Genomic DNA, 22,543 nt, shown 5'->3' on the forward strand with positions numbered 1-22,543 from the left:
AAAAAGAAATTGAGAGAGACAAATACATAAGGAAAAAGGATTGGAGAAAAGAATTAAAATTAAAATAAAGTTTAGGAGACCAAAGCAGTCTTAAACACAAATTCTTAAAATTCTCTTTTTTAGTATTTATTTTGTTTAGTCAACTTTGGATTGGTATTATTTAATCTTAAGCAAATATTACCAAAATTATTTTAAATGGGTTTATATTAGAAAAATTAAATTTATCAATAAATATAATTCAAAATTACAATTGAAAATTAATAGGTGTCTAATCCAATAAAATTAAATTTCTACACTAATACTTGTGAAAGTATTGATTTTAAATCAATTGCTTCGTATGAAAAAGGGAAACTTTGGTGACGTGTAGATCTAGAAAAGATGGGATCATGCTCGATTCTGTTGTCATCAATACAACAATGACATTCATTCATTCTTCTTTTATATTTGTTTTTCATTTTCACTCTTTTGGCTCAATTTCTCTATTTAATATTGCATCAAGTTTAGAAGTATTTAACATTAAATAAAGAAAACATTATTCCGATAATTATGTGACAAAATAGGCATCTATCAAAAAGTTTAAAATCATTTGGATTTAGAAATATGTAGACAAATTCAGATAATTTGTGAGTGAAAATTGAAAATTCATAATGTAATATCTGTAGATTCAAATTTGATTAAACTACTTTGCTTTTGGGTTGAATATAAATCTACAAGTACTATGCACACAAGTCTTCGTTTATATACATTAAAATGACATAAATTTACTTATATTATTAAAAAATGACCATGATAAAATTAAATAAATGCTTAAAATTAATTCTGAATTCAAAGGCATAACATCTGTCTTTTTACACATTTGGGATACAGAAATTTAATAAATAAATACTCATGAAGAAAGTTGTGTGTCGATTATATACACCTGAGATTGATAACAAGCTTTCTATACATTTCTTGTCGATTGTATCTTTCTGTAAGAATCCAGAAAATATAAGAAAATCGGAGTTCAAAGAGAAAAATACAAGAGATGAGCCCTTAATTACAAGGAATGTACAAGAGTTGAGACGAGGCGATGTATCAGAAGATGGTGTCAGTAGTCAGCTTCCTCCGTCTAGGAGTTTTCTCTATTACTTGCTTTTGCAAGTCCATAAACGTCGACCCCTTATGAGCAAACAGTCTCCGCAGATTGATCACTGAAAGCTCGTTAAAGCTGCCGACCGCTAGGTCAGCCTGCCCAAGATCGTACCTGCATTTCAAACTACATGTTAGCGTTTTGGTACATAAAACGACAGTGGTTTTGCAGGAAACAATCGGTTTTTCTATTTTGCGATTTATCTTCCTAGCACAAGATAACAGCATTGCATGAAAAAGATTTGCCGTTCTCGTTCATGCAGACTAATGCATCGAGATTTCTAATGACTAATGCCAAACTGAGAATTATTCCTGAGACACATACGCTGGATGAGCACCGATTAAAGCTACAGCCATCATAGTGCAGTTGTGAGCTGCGGTTATTCCCCTGGGATCATCCTCAAATACAACACACTTGGAGGGTTTTCGGTCCAACTGCAAAGACAATTGTCAGGTCAAATAATGCTAACTAATTCATGGCCTTGTTTGTTTTCTAGGACGTCTTATATCATAGTGATAATTGTTTTTCCATTCCCACTGATCGCTCTCAATCACAGCTGGACGTACCTTCACAGCTGCTGAAAGGAATCTATGAGCAATGGAGTCCATACCATCTTCCTCAGACACAATGGCCTGCAAGTCCAAGAGGAGAAAATTTAGCCATCTTTGCACAGATACTGTTCTGACAACTTTCAATGCATTTGAGTTATCAAGAAATAACATGGAATCCATATTGGGCATTTTATATGTCAATTGTCGGATCTCTCCAGCAGTCTAGGAAGGTCTCCTAACTTCTAACTAATGGACAGATCCTTTCCTTTTTAAGCATCTCCAAAGAAACCTACCCAACAAGGCATTCATCCCATGGAATTTATAAAGATATAATCAAAACGAGCAATGACATTGATTTAAGTTGAGATCATATGCATTAACAGCTAATGGGATTCATACAAGATAACAGGCTAACAGTACTATCATAGAAGATAAGCAAACACAAGAATAAAAAATTTGAATAGAAGTATCAATACTATTATCAGTAATAACATAGTCATCAATTCTAAAACATTATTCATATGTGTGAGCATGTGTGTGTGTGTGAGAGAGAAAGAGAGAGAGAGAGCAACCTGAAAATACTTTTTCAGGCCCATTTGCTCTAAAGTGTCAACCATGCTTTTGCGGTCAAGACTTGAAACAACTGCACAGGGGATGCGAGATGTAGCTACAGCATCCAACCATTCATTTACCCCTTCCACAGGTTCCGAGAGCTAAAGAAAAATTAAAAATGTTTAGTTGGCATCTGACTAAGATAAAACAAGATCCACATAAAAATATTTCGCACAATCTTACTTTCAGGAGATTTTCATAATATAATTGAGAGAGCCTGGACTTCAGTCTGTCTATATCATCTTCAGCTTTTCCCCAGAGCAATACCTAAAATTTTGTCACAAAACAAGACATCCATCCTCAGGTATAAAGCAATAAATAACGCACTAGGTTTTAATTAACAATTAAGTGTCAGAGGCAAATGTAGAGAAAACATAAATATTGGATTTCCAGACCTTACGTAGAACATGATCAGCACCCGCATAAAGCAAAAATCTTTGCACATTGTCATCTCCAGGAATCTCCTTTCCTGCACAATAATTGTAATTAGTCAAAATCGGTATGAATGCCAGGATAATAGAGCTATTTGGTTAATTATCATCCTATCAATGTATGGAATCTCCTGCTGGACATGTTAAAGAAAGTGAAACCATTGAATGGCAATCTCCTTTGTCTCAATACCAAATCATTACCTTCTTCAGTGGTACTAAACATTTTTGCATTGCCTGTACAAATTTTAGAAAACCTGGTGCCTAAAGTGCATGGAAACCTTTTATATTTGATCGCATTTTAGAATATAGAAACAATTTAAGTTAAACCTGCTAACTCAATTTCTATGAGTACGCATCCATCAAGCAGCATTGCCGAAAAGAAACAACCCCCTCTTCAGGCTTAAAGTAGGAACAGGTCTTTGTAACCCACCAACTCTATAGTGCATTTTTACTCTTGCTATAGCACTGACAAAAACGAGCTAACTCTCCATTTTAGATAGAAAGCCTAGGAAACAGTTCAAACTTCCAAGTTTAAGTTGTGTTGACACTAGTACTTGTCTTTACTACAAAGGGAACAATGGTACATTTATATTTTTTATATTGTTTTTTTATTTCAGATACATACTGAATCCAAATTCTCAGAAATACATTTATCCTAATATACACTGTTCATCCTCCTTTCAAGAACTGGACTGTGGATTTATTCCTAACTGTCAGCTCATGCTTTTGCACTCTTAAAATCTGCCAAGCCAGGTCGCCATCCAGAGGTACACAAAAATATTCAGCAGCGATTGTCTTAACTAATAACCAATACCATGGTTTAGTGTCTTAATGCATTTAAAGACCGCAACTTTAAGAGTGTTCTATAAATTAATTGACTTGCACCCAGAGACAGCCGGGAGACCTAAGATTGGAATGCTGCATACCTTCTTCAGATGCAAGTTGTCCCCAAGCATGCAGTTTTAGACCTCGAGTATCTGCCTGTAGCACAATTAAGGAATGAATACGAATTGCTGCCAGTATAGGGAACTGCATAAGGAGCGCATGATTATAATTCAAAGCTTTACCACGACATTGTCCCAAGAGAATATGAGGCCATAGGCTTCATCAGGCTTCATGGCATACCGAATTCTTTGGAGAAATCCTTCTTGCATTCTATCATTCAAGAAGTCCTAGCATGAAACAATAACAATAAAACAACTATAAAGTTTCATGAAGAAGACATCTAACATAAGAAGACAGCTGTTTGCAAGTAACTCAACACATGGAGGATAAGCAATGCAAGATACAAAGAATTATAATATGAAGCTCACCACATCAACTTTAAGGGGACCTTCAGGTCTAAATGTCTCAAAACCCTCCCCATATTCAGCTCCAATTACCTGAAAGAAATTAAAGAAAATAAGTCTAGAGTGCAGTTATTCACATGTCTACACTAAAATCACAAACTTATATAAGCACTTAAAACAATCCAATCCAACTTGATAAAAAAAGATGCAAATTTGACGGGAACCCAAATCCAAAAAGCTCAGAAACTGAAAGGAAACAACGAGAAATCCCATTTCTTTCGCCATTACACCAAGAAAACTCAAATAATTCAGTGAAAATAGAGAAAGAGCAGAAATCACCTCTTCCATGAAAATCTTGTTGGGCATATTAGGAAACCCATCAAGCTGCCCATTTTCATCCGACCCAAAAGCCTTCCTTATCCTCAGTGGTTTATCTCGACGCCATTCCTCTGAACTTGAGCGCTTTAACCTCTGTTCAAACAGATCAACGTCGCCTTAACAAGGAAACAATCAAGAGTAAAAGCAAAATACAGAGTTACGGACAAAGAAGTACCGAAAATCTGAGCTCAGTTGGGAGATGAGAGGGAAACGACGTCGGATTGAGGGGAAGTAGAGAGGAGCTTCTGAAGCTCACGGCATTCTCCATTTTTAGGGGTCACGAGCTCTGGAAGTCTCGTCAAAATAAAGGACCTCTCTTTTCTGTGGTGGGCTTCGGTTTGGGCCTTTGCTTATTTTACAAGGCCCAAAACCTGAATTGAAAAAGAAAAAAAGAAAATTGACATGTGTTTGTAATTATTTAATTATTTTTTATGAAAATAAACATTTCAATAATAATGATAATGCTCCTATTAGAGAAGCCGGGTTGACCCGGTCCATGAATAAGGTATCAGACTCATAGTTTATCGATTTATACTAGTCTTATAGGTTAAAAAATAAATTAAATCTAGCTGGATGATACAGTATATAGCAAGAATGACACATCATGTGTATTTTTGATATTACGAGACACATTATATCAAAAAATATAGACCAGAATACTGCCTTTTGAGATTTGGTATAACTACAAATACCCTCTCAATTGAAAAATAATAATATATCTCATAGACGGTGAAGTGGACATTACTATTTTACTCTTGTTGAAAATCTTTAAAAATATATATATTTGGAATATGGATAAAATAAATAATTTAGAGGGAATATTAGTTTATAAAAGTATTTTTAGAAAATTATAGAATATGTATATATAATTTATAATTTAAAAGGGCATTTTGATCAATTTACCACAAAAATGAAAAACTTAATAGAATGGATTGTTGTCAGGCGATGTTAAATCAAATTATTTATAATTTTTCAAACAGTGAAAAGGTATTTGTAATTTTATCAAACTTTATAAAAAAGTGATTGTAATCTGTCGTATCCAAAATAATTGGACCTCACTTTTCTGTGGTGGGCTTCGCTTTGGGTGTTTGTTTATTTTACAAGGCCCAAAAAAAAACTGAATTGAAAAGAAAATAGAAATTGATAATTTGTGTGTTTGTAATTATTTAATTATTTTTTTATGAAATAAATATTTTAGTAACAATATTGGATCAGATGATAGTAGATATAGTTATAGGTCTTAGAATACGTATAAATTTTGAAACAATGATTAAATTATACAATTATGCATTAATTTAGGAAAACACCAATGGGGGTTTGCCACAATAATAAAATTGAGGCTTTAAAACTATTTATTTTAACCAAAAAAAAAAATGGTTGATCTAAGTACAGTTCGTATGTGACAAATTATTTAATTTTCATAACAATTGTTAGGTTGTTTTTTAATTGCGTTCAATGAAGAATATAATAACAATTAATGTACATTATGACATAATGTTGGACTTTTGCATTATATAATTATTTGACCAAGATGAAAATCTTGTAAAGACACAATTTGCTGGTAATTATATAAATATTCATGTGCATTGCAGAATTACTAAGTCACCCCCTTGATGTATCATATGACGTTTGTTTAAGTTTCTTCCCCTAATAGGGGTATTGATGTAAAATTACAATGACAATTTCAGAGGTTGAACTTGAAATTTTTCAATGACAGATTATATTTGTGTAAATTAGACTTAACTTAAAAATTAATTGAATATTTTTATTTGAAATCATGTTGCATTTTCCGTTCCAACGAGCATATGTATAAAATCGTTTTTTGAATAAAATAAATAACGTAATTTTTGTATAATAGAAAATCTAACAAGAAACACTACATCTTAATCCATTTTATATATCGTTAATTGAATGTTAAACACAGATCTGTACCATTAATCAATATCAAAATTTCACATTAACATGATTGACTTTGTAACAAATCGAACCCATTAAATTCAAACAATTTAAAATCCATCGTAGTCCACCGCCAACATCATCCACACTTTCACATAGTACATTGGCTGCCATCCAAACTTGATTCTAAGAGGAGAAAACATGTAACATATACAACAAAAACAAGCTACAAGAATCCAAACAAAATGTTCATCATAGGTATGTTCAGACCTACTAATCTCTTCAAGGGCTTCACCCTTTCTTGATATGTACATCACTAAATGAACTCCTTTCAAGGATTATCTACAATAGCCAACATGACTTGCCTCTGATTATACATTGCATGCAATGGAGGAGTTTCAAACCCATAGTTGTGGACTCACCCATTGCAAGAAAGTTTTTCTCCATTGGTGTAAATGAGAAAAACCAGGTAAACTACGTACCCACATCTTCAACAAGCTTTCTTTGTTGTTCAGGCGCTTGCTCGTTACCTGTGTCATAACAGACCCTTATTTCAGTTATGCATTGGTAGGACATGAATAAAGCAGATAAAACTAGGGTTGATTACAATGATCTCCAACGAACATCAGTATATTTATCAACTAGTCATCATTTTCATTTTGGTTTCAAGAAGTATAAAGACACCCCTTCTAAATGATTTTGTTAATAAAAAGACTTGACTTATCTCCGCTTTGGAATTAAGATAGATTGTAGTTTTGCTTATATAAATCTTTTTCATTTTATCTCATCTCATTTCACATTAATTACATATAAACAGATTTTAGGCATTAACTCCAATTATTATGGTTTATATCTTATTTAACACATTTTACAGAACCATTATTGTATTTTGTCTCGCATTCAAATCCATAGTAAGGAATAATGTCCATCTCAACTTAATTATTATTTACTTGACTTTTCCTCATTGAGATGAAATAAAATATCAAGCAAATCACAGCAGAACAATTATATCCTCTGAAAATAGAAATCAGCATTACCACCCATACCTGTTTTAATTTTATAAACTTTTTGGGAAAGTGTTGGTATTTTAAAACAGAAAACAGACATAGTCCAAGAAGATAGTTGTAATTAACCCATAAGTTTAGAGCTCAAGCTTATTTAAATTCCGAAACACACGCAATGTACACATGTACAAGAATACGACGGGCAAAGATGCAATATTTCTTAAGAGTCAGAATAAATCACCAGAGGTTTCAGAATCATAAGATAAGTCTCTTATAATCCTTGCAGTTTCAATGATTAAAATCATGCCCACAATGTAATAAGCGACACATCAAAACTACGGCGCAAATTAATTAACAAAAAGAAAGAAATGATCAAAGAACATAACATGAAATTATATCCAAAAAACCACAATACGTTGTTATTGTGGGTCGATCCGAACTCTTAAGTTTTAAGCAGTCAATTCTGATGAAACTCCGTAATTGATATTTCAAAAATGAATAAATCCCATATAGTAAAAAGGGACCGCAAATTCAAACCCATACCTCTTTTGTTGGTCCCTCAAATCCTTCGTATCCATCTCAACTTCATTTTACATGATTAAATGTCTGTACAAATTCTTCCCTGAAAAAAGCAACAAACATGATATAGTGATGCATATTCCAAGGGATAGAGGGGAAATCTAGTAATAAAGAACCCAAGAAACGTGCATAGAAAATATCCCACCTGGCTAAAGCACATTCAGCATTGCTCAAAGCTCTTACTTTATAATCAAACCATATTTAAAAACTTCTATTCTGCAGAAAATAATACGAATCCACAACAAACCAGCATGACAATTCAATCTAATAGCTTCCATACAATTCATATCAAATGAATTCGACAATCAGTACAGTAATCTAGTGTTAAATCCACAATTATCTATCGATTATAATGAGTTCAAACTCCATTGAGAGCGTGGAGATCGCCACACAATGCAGATATATTATGAGCTGCTAGGCAATATGGGAGTGTATTATGGATTGACGCAGCTGGCCCATAATTCTTGGTGCAGAAAAAAAAAAGGACAATTTAGGTGGGTAGTCACAACAGATTTACCTAATTTAGCTTAATAATTCAAAAGGAAAAAAAGCAAATTATCAGATCATGGAAAATACATCAATCCAGATTCATTCAGAAAACTAGTAAAAATCAATACCCTCGAACATAACCTGACTCCGAAAACCCACCAAAATTACATAATTCTTATTGCCAAAAAATGGAAAAAAAGGTAAAAAAACATCACTTGAATATAGTAACGAGAATCAAGGGGAAATTTTTTTGATTTCACTCTCGTATATATCATGTAAGCGATCTCCACACAAATCCCACAACTCTCACTGCGAAAATGCATCACATTCTACATACTCTCTTAAACGTATATATTCCATGCAGGTAATACATACAAAACATAATAAACTGAAAACCCACGGACGAGATCAAACAATGAAGTGAAAAAATAGAAAGAATCAAAAGCCCCAACCATTTTTGGAATGCGCCGCCGTCAGGACCACGGCGGATTCCGTGGACCCTGCTCCTGGCACGCCATTGAAGTTGAAAGCTACGCTCCAGCCTATACTGTGCCCCCAGTGCACTGCGAAATAAGTTTGAGAACGCGCATTTATACATGCGACTCAATGCGTCGTACTGCTGGATTGTTAACGTGCGCCTTTCCGTAGGCTAGCAACACTGTGAATAATATTTACAACCAACCCCCTTCCCCCTCTAATAAATAATTATTTTTGTTAATTAAATTTCACCAAATTTACAAATATTAACAAAAAAAAAAGAAAGAAATCTGTATTTACCCTCACTGATTTAATCTGCAATAAATCAGTAATAAATCAATCGAGAATAAATATTAATTTTTATTCAATTTTTTTTATTAATATCATCAAATTCAGTGAATTCTCGCTAATGGAGAACTTGTTTGTTTGACAGAAACAAATTTCAAGGGTATTAGCTGTAATTGTAAAGCATAGGGGATCTACATGTAATTATACCAAACCTCAAGAAAGATGAATATAATTATCCTTAAAAAATTATAAATTAGCTCTACTGAAATTTATCATAATTACAATTACCCCTTAATTGTTTGAAAAAATTACATATACTTTTATCATTAATAATTTTTTAACAAATCCCCTCGTAATAATCAACTCAGAAAATATTTATAATTTTTTAAATAATAAAAAATATATAATTATGATAAATTTTAAAAAAATAATTATAATTTATTTTATATATACATATATATTTTTTTCAAAGAAATGCTATTTTACTTGGTGATGGAGGGAGACTAAATTGAGCTTGGGGGTGGGGGGGGGGGGGGGGGCGGGTGCAATAATTAAATGAAGAAACTTTGGTGGAGAAGGCCAAAGATTGCCCGCTGGAGACTCAAAAGTCGAAAAAGTCTCCACCTCTCAAAGCGCGACACGTTAAAGTCGTGCTCATTATTTATAGAGGTAAACGTGTCGTGAAACACGTTAACCAAGTTTGCAAAAACCTAAAGTAGCCTTCTCTGGAGAACGAACCCTATTGCGTGTGGAGGGGCAGTTTGGGAAGGTGGGACTGGCACTGAACTGAAATGAAGGATGATTTAATATGAGTTGGGCCTAAAAAGATAAAATTAATAATAGTAGGACAGAATTAGTTGCTTGGTTTAAACCATGGATGTGAACACTTCCCTAACAATTTTTCCAAGTAATTGATATAGACTTTATAATTATATGATTGTAGGTTTGAAGTTATAAAACATAAAAAAAAAATTAATTCAAAATTTTTATGGTGCAAGTAAATGTTCTATATTGATCGTAGATGAAGAATTCGAGCTACTACAGCTCTATAGGTGGTGCATCGTGCCAGATATTGTCTTTTCTCATAGTTTTGTCCTAAAAAAGTATCTCATAAGGTAAGAGTGTCAATTGATAGGATAAGACCCTATCTAGACCTATACTCATAAGAGACTCATTCTATCAAATAATATTCAAAATCATACCCAACTCCCTCAAGACCCTGGTAGCGTCTAGACCTTTTTTTTTTTTTTTTTCCTTCATAATACTGTTGAATAATACTTGAAACAAGGTAGAGGAGACATTGGAACTAATAAGTCGTTCAAACTCCTCATCTGCAATCAATGTTAGATAACGGTCTATATCATCGTATTTACTCAAATCAAATTTAGTTGGATTTAATGAATGACAAAGAGCCTATTATTGTATTTGTTATGAATGATCACTCTATTTGAATCATACACTGATTACATATATTAATTTTCGGATATAAAATAATAAATACTTTTATAATATTTATAGCCATAGTATACAAATAAGTGAACCTGACAAATTGTGCTACAAAGATGAGTTTGGAGCAAATGCATGAGATGTTAGGGCGTCCATCTGGATTTTAATTTCTAGAGAAAATTTAATTATATCTTAATCTCAAGATATCAATCAATGTTTAAATATGTTCCTCCATAACAGTCAAATTATAAAAATAATAAGTAACAACAAACTCACGTAAAATGGGATAAATATTAATATTTATTAAAATTTGAGCTTATAATCTCATATTTATTTATTTATAGGACTTTAATTTAAATTATCATGCCAAACTCTCATCGGTTATCTCATATTGTAGTTGGATTAATGAATTTAGAGATAAAAATTTTAAGCCCATAATGACAAATCCACGTTACATGTCTGCATAATTACATGTTGCAAATGATTTACAGTCCTTCAATTCTTGTATTGAGCTATTTTTAGTAACATTATCATGGATTCAAATTCATTTACGATGGAATCATTTTAAATTATTTTTCTAAATTCTACGTGTTATTAAAAAAAATAATTTTTCGCAATACAATAAATGACCATGATTGAAAAATCAAGATAAATCAATACTATTAACTACCGTCAAACAAAGTCGATGCGAAACTTAAAATTTTTACTATAATTAATCAATATTTGTTGTGATTTTTAACTATGGCCAAGAAATTTATCATGATTTTAGCTATAATTAACGTTTTGGTCTTACTTGTAGAAACAACAACTAATAATTATTGTAGAACCATAATTAACTTATACTCGATATAATTTTATTTGTTTCTTTATTTTATCGTAATAATTAATTATAGTAAAAAATTATATGTCTACTTGTAACGTTCAAATACAAATCCAAGAAGTTTCTGAAAGCACCAAGAGCCACTAAATTAAAAATGGATTGGATTAGAACTGTAGTTATTTTGGGCTGAATTGTTTATTATGCTCCGAATCTAAAATTGGGCCTGGTTGTTTTGAGATTTATGGGCCAAGACCTCTGAATCTGAAGTTTTATTTAAAAATTGTAGTTGAAAAAGTATAATGTGGAATAGTTTAAGGATGGATCCATGATGTCTTAATTTAGTTGTTAAGTCTAAAGTTGATGTCTCATGAATAAGTTCGAGATCATGAGTTTAATCCAAATATGTGGGTATTTGTGGCACTTAATATGAGTTATTATAATTTATTTATCGTTGTTAGTCATATAAATGTGTTTGTTGAATTGAAGTGTTGCTCAGTGTATCGAGATGGATTATTGTAATTTATTTTTGGGTATTAGTCAAAAATAAAAAATAAATAATTGAAGGGATGGGATGTAAAACGATATTCCTCATGTTGTGCTGTATCTATAGTACGAAAGAATTTCAAATTCTTATATTTTGTGGCATTGTAATAAATTTTAAATTCATTTAAAATCCTTTCTCCAAATCGTTGAGATCATCCAAATAAGGAAGAAATGGAGCTATTTTGTGGGTGTGCTGTTAAGGAATATCATCTTTAGACTTTAGCTGGGCAACAAAGAGTTTAACTCAAGCAGCATTAATCGCTCTAGGCTATATAGTAAAATCATACAGAATCATCACAATTCACACACCCCATCTGAACAAAATCAAAAGAAACAACATAGGGAAACGAACAACGAGAAAACTAGAAATACTATGTACTAGAGTTTATTTGACTTGGAACCTCGTCACCTCACATTCAGAGGCTGACCTTTTTTCTTGCTTTGCTTAATGGGAATCGGCACTTGAATGAACCCAAACTTCTTCCTCTGCACAAAGTATTGCTTTTCGACGTTCCTGTCTCCTGTTCGTTTGCTCGGATGTAATATAAGTCTGCTCTGTTCCTTCAGCATTTGGCTCAAAGAAACACGTCGTGTTTCAGTATGGTTCTCCGTGTGCCTTCCGACCACCACATCGTCTTGTAGAATCAACTTCCTACTCAGGACGTCCCCAATTGAAGTGGTTCTAAAACCGGGAGTCGGCTTCTCTTTGGTTACACATGATTCCTTTCCATTGAGACTAGCTGTATTTCTATTCTTAAACTTGAATTTATCAGAGTTATTTCCAGACCGTCGTGTGGGGCCGTGCTCCACATGTGTACTAGAAAAGCAATCCTCGACAATGACATTTGAGCGATGAGACCCTTCTTGGTTGATCAAATCCCCTTCTCGGCATTGCTCGTCTTCTTTGACGGTTTCCTCAAATTTCTCCAAAACAGGCTCTTCGAGCTGACAGGCTTCATCGACCTGAGAAAGGCCGTTGGTGTCAACAAACTTGGTTTTGCACAGCTCTTCGGCCTGTTTTGCTTTATGAGTAAGAGCGTGGTACTCTTCAAACGAAAGAGTTATTCCATCAGATTTTTGCACAAAACCATCCTCTGAATTCTCACCGTTGGAACGAGCCCTTCTCTCAGCAAGCACGATAGCTTCGACTGCTTTAGCAGCTTCTTCCATTTTCTTGGCTGCGTTTAGCCTCATTTCCGCCATCTTGATACTGTTCTTCGTTCGTTCTATCTCCGCCATCGCCTTCATCACCTCATATCTTGAGGCTTCTGTCATCTTCTTGAACTGCTCGGCCTCAAAATTTGCTTGCTTTAGCTCCTCAGACAGAGTCATCAAAACTTCTACTGTGTTGTTGACATCTGGATTTCTCCGATGATTTTCATCTAAAGACAAGGCTCCTTGACAACACTGTACTTGCATCTTACTTCTCTTCTCAAGCAAAACCTTATCTCTCCGCAGTTTCCTGTTCAGACACTCAACAGACGCCTGAATTACAGCAAGATCGTCTGACGTCTTGTTAAGGTTCGATTTTGCCTGATTCAACTCCACGAACATCAAACCGGGAGACAGGAACTCGTTGGGACTATCCATGCAGGAGGAGAACTCAGGTACCAGATTGACTCTTAAATCTTCGACAAGTCGTTTGGCTGCTTCCAGTTCTTTCAAGACATGAAGTGTTTCCTGCTCTTTCATGATCAGGTCCCTCTCCAACTGTACTCTCTGTTCCTCCATTTTCTCTGCGTCAAAGACGACATCATTCTGCAACCAATGAAAAATCCCTGTGACTTGTAAGCGCATCAGAAAAGAACAAAACAAACTAACTGCAGCCATAAAAACCTAGCACCCCAATACAAACTGTCTGCCGACGAGTCTAGAACCAGAAAACTATCAAACATCGTTAGAGGCGGCATTACTATAGAAACTAGCAACCATGCCAATTTGAAACTCTTATTATATCTAATTAATTAATCAATGCAAGTAGGACTAGTCCACACTAGATTTGATCAGACTCGATCAATCTCCTCATGGCATAGAATTCAGAGCACAGTTGAAATGGATAAATCTACAATTATAAGATCGCCGGTATAGCCACATGTTTGAAGTACTGTGATTGCATTACAAATGATGCTACTAAAATTAAGATCAATGAGTTGCGCTTGAAGGATTCGTCAACCGATCTTGACGAGTAGGAGATATAATACGCTCTCTACTATTTTTATATTAGAAAATCCTGTGCCAAGATCAATTGTTTAATTAAAAAGACGAAAACAATCATGCATACTGTTGAGTGAACAAGTTTTCGACCCACAATTTATGCTTAATAAAAAGACCTTACTTACATGATAATCATCGTCGAAAGGGTGTCATCTTCACCTTTCCATTGCATGTATACAGCCAAATAGATTACAAACTGTTAGATTGTCAGCATTTCACTTAATAATGATGTCATCACCTTTCATTTAAGTAATTTATAAGTTTTTAACCCACATCAAGTTTTACTACCATTACGATAACTATATTACAAGTAATATCACACTCGTCGGTGATCACTCTTCTTGAACTATAAACTAACGGGCGATGCACTCACTACCTGATTAATTTTAATTCGGCCAAACCTGATCGGAGCTGGTTTTCCTGTACAACCATAAATTTAGTAAATGATGATATGAAACTCAAATATCACGAAATTGAAACTTTTAAATTGCCATCCCGATGCATCAAGCGATACTGTTCCTCCCCAAAACTAAAAGTTCTTCTGTCCCAGAATCAAAATTAGGAAGCAAACAAGCAGCACAAAAGCTTTCAAGACAAGAAACTAACATGAGGAGCGGCTAAACGAAGCAAGTGAGCCGGAATCCAGGGGCCGCTGCCGCCAAACCGGTCCACCGCCTGCTTCACGGACTCGAACGGCGGCGAGGTGTCGATTTCCACTCTGGGGTTTATGACTTTTTTCGTCTCAGCAGATTCCGCCATAAGTGGGAAGCTCTGAGTTTCAGTGTGAGAGAAAACCTGGAATTCAGAAATCAGAATGTTCGTTAAGGCCCGGATACTATATATACAGAAACCAAATCAAAAAGGGTAAATTTCTTGATTGAAAACTTGAAATGATGAGCATACGGGGGAGTGTATAATTGCAATGATGATGTTTTGGGGGGGTAAATTTCGGGACCAGGTTAAAGGAATTGCATTGTTATTTCATATTTGCAGAGGATGGAGTACAGTACAGTATACAGTGGCCTGAGAAGCGTGGAAGATATAGTAAAACTCTGGACCATTGGCTTTAACAGTACAGTGAAAAGTGAAAGTAATTGTAGGGTCCGAAAATTTTAACCCAAATCTGATTTGAACGGTCTAGAATCCACACAAATGCAATATACTTATGGTATAATTGATGTATAATTTAAGAAAAGTAGTCAATCACTTGATAAATATATCACAGTTCTTTTAAATTGATTTAGTTCAGTCAAATCTGATTTGGACAAAAAATTCTCCGTAAGCAAATATTCAGAAACAGTTCTTGTGCCTCAAGACCGTAGTATGTTACAAATGCTATTTGCATCTTTTATGCCATTTAATATACACATATCGAGTTTATAATTTTTTTTAAATAAAATACAATTATATCATATTTATATATTTAATGTGTGTATACTGAATGAAATAAAAGATACAGCAGGATTTAAAGTAAAAAATTCAATTTGATAATATTATTAAGGAAGAGGCATAAATTGAACAAAATGTGATTTGAATTTTATTTGGTATTTCTTTCCCCTTTGTGTGTCTAGTCTTAGGTCGGAATGTCAATTCCTGCAATCTTACACTTGGAGAAAAAGATTAAAAGAATATTGGATAAATTTTAATTATAATCCATACAAAATTGGTATGAAGATATTATGTCGATGTATGGATGCGATTTACAGTACATATTTAGCATCAAGACAATTGAGTGTTTACAGTTGAGTTACACTTGAACCAATTACATATAATATGGATAGTTAAACTCTTTTGATCTAAGACGGATCGAGTGACCTTTATAAATGCTAGGGTAAATTACAACGGATTCCTATGAAGTTATGACAGAATTATAAATATTTTTTCGTTATTTGAAAAATTACAAATACTTTCTGGAATCAATCGCTGTCACAAGAGAGAATTTGTTAAACGACTATTAATTTTTTGAAGTATTTATAATTTTTGAACAATTAAAAAATATTTATAATAATTAAGATAAATTTTAAAAAAAAACTCGTTATAATTTACCGTAATTGATAATGTTATTAGAATCTCATTCAAGTAAAAGAACACAAACCTTTGGAGTGTTTGGGCATTTCTACTTAGTCTGGTAAAGTTCTAGTTATCTTAATCTTGAATGTATGATCCCTCTATAATTTGAATTTGTGATCTTTAAAAATGATTTCTTAACCTAGCTATCATCAGAATATATCATTTACTACGTAAAAAGTAATAAAATTTGAAATATATTAAAAAAATTATATATAATCATTATGAAAAGGGATAATTACACCCCTACCATAAAGTTTAGTATAATTACATATAAACTTCTTGTAGTTTGGGAAATTGTGTAGCACTCCTAAGGTTTGCTTCTGTCTAACAAAAAAGCCCCCCGTTAATCAAAATTTATCGAACTTGCTGATATTAATAAAAAAATAAAAAAAAATCTATATTTACCTCCACTTGACTTATTACTGATTTATTACAGGTCAAATAAGTATTTTTATGATCAAATTATTTTCATGTATCTTCACACATTAATGCATGAGAGGAGGTATATTTTCACAATTATAATAGTAATTTAGTCAGAAAAAAATTATTTAACCTGCAATAAGTCAATAATGAATCGATTATAGCAGAATCATGCATAGGGAACTATATCAACGACCTACCCAATTTATTGTAGAAATTTTCGGATCAAAGGGTAAATATTAATTTTTATTTAATTTTTTTTATTATAATACTAGCAAATTTGGTGAATTTTGACTAATGAATGAATTTATTTGTTAGATAAAAGTAAATATCATGATGTTAGATATAAATTTTTAAATTATAAAAAATTTACGTGTAATTACACCAAAATTGAAGAAAAAAAGTGTAATTATCCCTTATCAAAACGCATTCTTTGGTTGATTACCCCTTTTTGGTCCTCTCTTAGAAATTCTCCAAACTTCCATCAAGAAATAAAAATCGAATGATTGATGTCAAGTAGTATTGCCGCCAACCAAATGAGTAATAATTTGGCCCTCGATTACGGGTTTGAATTTTAGAAATATGTGAGTATTTATTTATTTTAATAATAATTATTGATTAATTATATATATAATATTGATAATTAATTGAAATTTATAACGTAATTAATAAATTTATTAAAAAAAAAAAAGAGTTTTGCCCCACTCAACTTTATGGTTGGTGCCTTCTCTAAAACTATGCGAATAAAAATTAAGAAAACATTATTTATTTATTTATTTATTTTAACCTTTCTTAAGAAAATTGAGGATATGGTAATTTATCAAATATAAAATTTAAAAAATTACATCGAACATAACAATATAAAATAATAAATTTGTCAAGGCCCACTATAAAATATACAATAGAGTTTTATATTTAGATATTATTTTGACACACCGAAACAAGAAATATTATACCAGCCGAATAGTTTTATTACAAGGTTTGGACAACATTTGGTGAACAAACATCAAAGACGTTAACCCATTTTGTACTAGCTAGTTGCCTCTGCTGCTAAAAGGTCCGCAATTTTGTTAATCTCCCCATACCAAAAACCAAATCTCCACCAGCTACAACATTTTAGTTAATGCGTCGCCCGTCAAGTCATGTAGTCTTGGCCAAGCATTTGCATGGTTGTGCTGATTGCTGGTTCCTGATTCGAGTAACGCCATATTTATTTATTGACAGACTTATTTGAATAAACAATATTCTTTTCTTTTTAAATATATATATGTTTTTTAAAAAATATTTAAATTTGAGCCATCGCGACCAATTTTGTTATAATATAATTCTTGCAAAAATGAGGACTTTTTGGTGGGCCCTCTTCAATTTGTTATTTGCTCTTTGAGGTATTTTTTTTGAATTATTTTTATTTTAATTTATGATAAATAGGGTTGGGGTTGGTGCAGAATGATGGTTGGAAAGGCAAAGTGGCCTCACTAACCCACCAAGCACATTTTGACTAAAGTAAAGCACACACTAAAAAGAACAATGAATGCCCCTCAACTCAGCCTTTTCTGCGTGATTGCAGGAGCAAATGTGTGTATGCAAACCACAATTTGAAGAACCCTAAGTTGATTGCTGCTCACGTAGCCACCAGTGTAGATATGTAGATTGGAACGATTTACAAATTTTAAGGCCTCATTTTTTTAATCGGATGTTTTTTCAAGAACTCATATGAGATTTTTAGTCCCAGCATGAGATTCGACTCTAAAATGGTCCACAAATTATGAAAACCTCGATACATTTAGTCATCTGTTTTATGAGATTTTTAAAATGGTTTCAAATTAAGAAAACTCGCCACATTTAGTCCCTTCACTATAAAAAATATAATATTTAATAATGGCTAATTATCATGATTAATCATAAATAGCCTTAATAAATAGTCATTAACCACGACTATGCAACGATTCTTGGCTGTGTTTTTTGCGAGTGCGACTAAAATATTTGCCATGGCTAAAAGTCATGACAACTATTTTTACCATGACTCTTAGTTATGGTAAATAATTTAGTTTTAAAATTTTAATAAATCGCCTTTAATTCTAATCATATTAATTATAAAATTATCATTATTAATATACTTATTAGCTCCGTTATCTTATTTTATCCAAACACTTTATTAATACCACGTTTTGTTTAATTAATTGAAAGAGGTGAAAAACAAATAAATTAACTTCAAATATGTGTAAACAACAATTTATTCATAAACTTAATTGGATAAAGTGACAAATATTTTCCAATATATATATATATATATATATATAAAGGTATTTTAGTCCATACTCATTAGGTCAACTCCATGAAAAATAAAATAGCAAATTACTCTCTGTATTTTGAAAAAAAAAAAGAAAAAAAAAAGCAAATTGCCCCATTATCTAAACCATTGATATGGAGTAATTTGCTTGGTTTTTTTAAATAAGGGGAGTAATTTGTTAATTCTTTTTTTACAAGGGGATATCTGCTTCTTTTAAATATCACAGGGATAAATTGCATTTAACTCAATTTTTTTTATATTAAATATGTGAATCATCAGCAAAAATTTTACTAACTAATTAGCTCGATACTGATTTTTTTTTCTTTCGTAAATTATTTTTTGATAGTGGCATTTACTTTTAATTGTTAATTTCTTAATCGAATAATCAATGATTTAATTTTCACTTTCATTTAAAAAAAATTAAGTAACAATAATTACTTAATTTCCAAAGGATAGAAAAACAAAAAGAAAGAATCACTTTTACCCTCTCTTTTCCCACTCTTTTCTTCCTGCTTTATTCCTCATATCCTTCTCTTTTCTTTTCTTGTCTCCCCTCGTTGGAGTTTGGGAGTGTCGGCATCACGAAATAATTTTTTATTTCTTATTCAATTTAATCTATATACATTATATAAATAAATTATGTTATTTATTTAATATAACAAAAAATTTTACACACGTAACATGTATATATTAAATTCAACAAAATTTAGAATAAAAAATTCAATCCGATCAGTATCGCTTACCAACTCCATGCTTCATGCATATTTCTAATTTCAATAATTAATTCGACTGTTTTGTATTGTGCATACTCTTTTGAATTGATTATACTTAAAATTTCTTTTAAAAATGAGAAATTATACTTTTTTTAAAAAATAATTTTAGATTTACACTTATACTTCATCTGAAAATTTACTATTTGCACCCGATTCCTTCTGTTAGGGTTAAGACGAAAAATATTAATGTTAATAAAAAATTATTAATATTAGAAGGATTTTTTGTAGCTTTTCAATCTCTACAAAATTAATTATAAATACAATAAATTTAAAAAAAAATCCATTGTAATTTACTTTTGAAAATGAGCCAATAACATTAATTTATGAAATTTATTCCAGTTTAGTTTACTCGGATTTGAAAGAAAATGTAGTAGGATGGGTGTGGTTGCAGGGTCAACCTCAAACTTGACATGATGACTAATGATTAAACCTTGTCATATTCATTCTTTACACACTTGATCAAGTTCTGATGAAGTTACAATGAAAAATAGTGTAATAATACCGCCCAATCTATATATATATATATATATATTTAAGTAAAAGTAATAAAATATTATTAATTGAAATAAATTAATTATAATAATAAATATTTCTGTCGACACTAATATCTAATAAAAACTATTATGATAATCATATTCTACTCAACAAAATCTATTATTACAGTAGACAATATCCCACGCACATGACGGAGTTCAAACTCATTATCTTTAAGATCATGGAGCCTCAATTTCGCCAACTGAGTTAGGACTCATTGTCTCAGCCCTGTTTAATTTTGGTACTCAAGAATTTCCCACAGCTTTAATTTTTATTGTTTCATAAAGCAGGATTGAGGCTTCTTAATTTGATAATCAATCCGTAAACAAAATTCTTATTAGAAAATTAAAGATCGGAATAATGAAACAAACATGCAATGAGGCAATGATAAAACCAAACATGATAAGTATATTATATTTGTTTATATTATTTAAGAAAAATAACAATAACAATTACACAAAAATACAAAGATTGTTGGAATTCATTGTGTTGATACAGCCACCATTGATGTAGCTGGGTATGAGGTTGAAGTTGCTGGGTGTTCTGCACATTTGCTGGACAGAGGACGATTACGTTTGTTGAAATCGTGGTTTTACCTACGCACGTTTTTCTTATTAGATAGGCGTTTTCCAGTTGTCACAAAATACCATTTCTTTGATCCGAATGCCTTGACCCATATCTATAATCCAAGACCAAATTATTGGCCCACCCAAATTTTATATGTTCGGCCCATTTTGGGAGATGGGTCGGGCCTGCTATTGTTTAATAAAAAGACCCATCTAAAAAATAAAAGAGTAACTTATTGTTTTATATGTTTAGAAATAGAGCAAAAAAGAACCATATCGTAAATGACATGTGTCCTTTTTTTTTTTAAATTTAAAATTTAAAATAATATTATCCCCTTATTTAATGGCCGTTGGATGTTGAGTTCAATCTGAGCTCCAAAATTAACTAATGAATTAATAGTGTAGATTTTAATTTAATTTAAATCGGCAATTTAGATTTAAATAAATAAAAATAGAAATTAGATACTATATATAATTAAATTTAAATGTATATATATTTACATAATAAAATCTATATACATATAAAGACATGCAGATATATTTATATATAGATATATTATACAATAGAACATAAACCTGATTGAGCTCCATTTGTTTTGCAATTGAAACAAAAATCACCTTTTTCTTTAAAATTGTAGCTGCTATATTTAATAAATATTGTTAAGATTTAATTTTATTGCAGTACTTATCTTTAGCTTATCAAATATAAACTTAGATTTTTTAATTATATTTTCAATTTAGATAAGTTTTATAAAATTTATTTGTAATTTGATTTTTTTGGTCACTTTTGAAAATGAAGAAAAAAAGAGAATATTTTATTTTAAGTTAAATAATATATTATTATTATATCCACAAGAGTTCAACAGTTTTTATTTTTCATACAAGATAATTACATATATTCACCATATAAAAAAATAAAAAAAAATAGTTTTCTTTCTGAAAAAGGGCTATTATGATAATTTTACAAATTTAAAGGATTAAACTAAAAATATCAAACTTAAATTGATCGTTTTACCATTTAAAAAGTTGAACTTCAGCCACATTTTTATCAAAAAATGGTCAACGGGATCAAACTGAGATAAAAATTAAAATTCAAAAATGTTAAAATTAAAAAATGAACTTGAGGGACTAAAGTGATTTTAGACAAAAATTTAAAAGACCAGATATAGCATTTACCTTGGTTTTATAATTATAAAATGACCATTAATATTATTTTGTAAGATTGGCGATTTTATCTTATTCAAAAACTTCAACAATTTCTATTACAAATAAAACCCGATATCTAATAAACTTAAAAGTCATCTTATAAAGTATATTAGTTTATTTACATAATTTTTTTAGAGTGAAAACATCTATCTTTTTTTAGGTTTGGCATAATCACAGATACTTTTCGTTATTTAAAAAATTATAAATACCAATCTCAAAAATAAAAAAATAATTATATAGCTCCTGGACGGAGAGATAAGCATTACTACTTCATCATTGATAAACTTTTTTAAACAAAAATTAAAAAAAAGAGGGTATTTAAAATAAATAATTCACAAGGCATATTAGCCCATAAAAATATTTTAGCAAATTAAAAAAAATACATAAAAATTTATAATTCATAATCTAAAGTGGCATTTTGATCAGGTCACCAAAAAATTGGATGGAAACCTAAACCGAACTTAATGAAATGAATGGGCTTTTTGTTAGATGGACATTAGAATTAGAGAGGTATTTATAATTTTTCAAACAATATGAA

General features: G+C 31.4%; 2 protein-coding genes and 1 long non-coding RNA gene across 5 annotated transcripts; all 3 read right to left on the bottom strand.

The window, feature by feature from the left end:
* Nucleotides 1-862: 862 nt before the first annotated feature.
* Nucleotides 863-4,705, bottom strand: LOC105160811 (Haloacid dehalogenase-like hydrolase (HAD) superfamily protein). The gene is made up of 11 exons (XM_011078304.3): nt 4,566-4,705; nt 4,352-4,483; nt 4,037-4,105; nt 3,791-3,895; nt 3,650-3,704; nt 2,688-2,761; nt 2,476-2,559; nt 2,253-2,393; nt 1,696-1,761; nt 1,454-1,563; nt 863-1,243 (listed from the first exon to the last, which is right to left on the bottom strand). Exons 1-11 carry the CDS (start codon nt 4,656-4,658, stop codon nt 1,075-1,077), a joined length of 1,098 nt encoding a protein of 365 aa, XP_011076606.1. The 5' UTR covers nt 4,659-4,705; the 3' UTR covers nt 863-1,074.
* Nucleotides 4,706-6,356: 1,651 nt separating this feature from the next.
* Nucleotides 6,357-8,962, bottom strand: LOC105160812 (uncharacterized). Its single transcript, XR_847716.3, has 3 exons — nt 8,811-8,962; nt 7,834-7,912; nt 6,357-6,816 (listed from the first exon to the last, which is right to left on the bottom strand). It is a non-coding gene; the product is annotated as an uncharacterized LOC105160812 (long non-coding RNA).
* A 3,208-nt stretch (nt 8,963-12,170) lies between these two features.
* LOC105160813 (WEB family protein At3g51720) lies at nt 12,171-15,191 on the bottom strand. 3 transcript variants are annotated; one of them, XM_011078306.3, is made up of 3 exons: nt 15,050-15,191; nt 14,753-14,941; nt 12,171-13,690 (listed from the first exon to the last, which is right to left on the bottom strand). In XM_011078306.3, exons 2-3 carry the CDS (start codon nt 14,903-14,905, stop codon nt 12,338-12,340), a joined length of 1,506 nt encoding a protein of 501 aa, XP_011076608.1. In that variant the 5' UTR covers nt 14,906-14,941; nt 15,050-15,191; the 3' UTR covers nt 12,171-12,337. The 3 variants fall into 3 exon arrangements, with proteins under 3 accessions (XP_011076608.1, XP_020549269.1, XP_011076609.1); XM_020693610.2 differs by lacking the exon at nt 15,050-15,191 and having other exon boundaries at nt 14,753-15,035; XM_011078307.3 differs by lacking the exons at nt 14,753-14,941; nt 15,050-15,191 and adding an exon at nt 14,272-14,741.
* Nucleotides 15,192-22,543: the final 7,352 nt, after the last annotated feature.

Source organism: Sesamum indicum, linkage group LG4 (assembly GCF_026168435.1).
Source record: "Sesamum indicum cultivar Baizhima isolate 11 linkage group LG4, ASM2616843v1, whole genome shotgun sequence".
NCBI lineage: Eukaryota > Viridiplantae > Streptophyta > Magnoliopsida > Lamiales > Pedaliaceae > Sesamum > Sesamum indicum.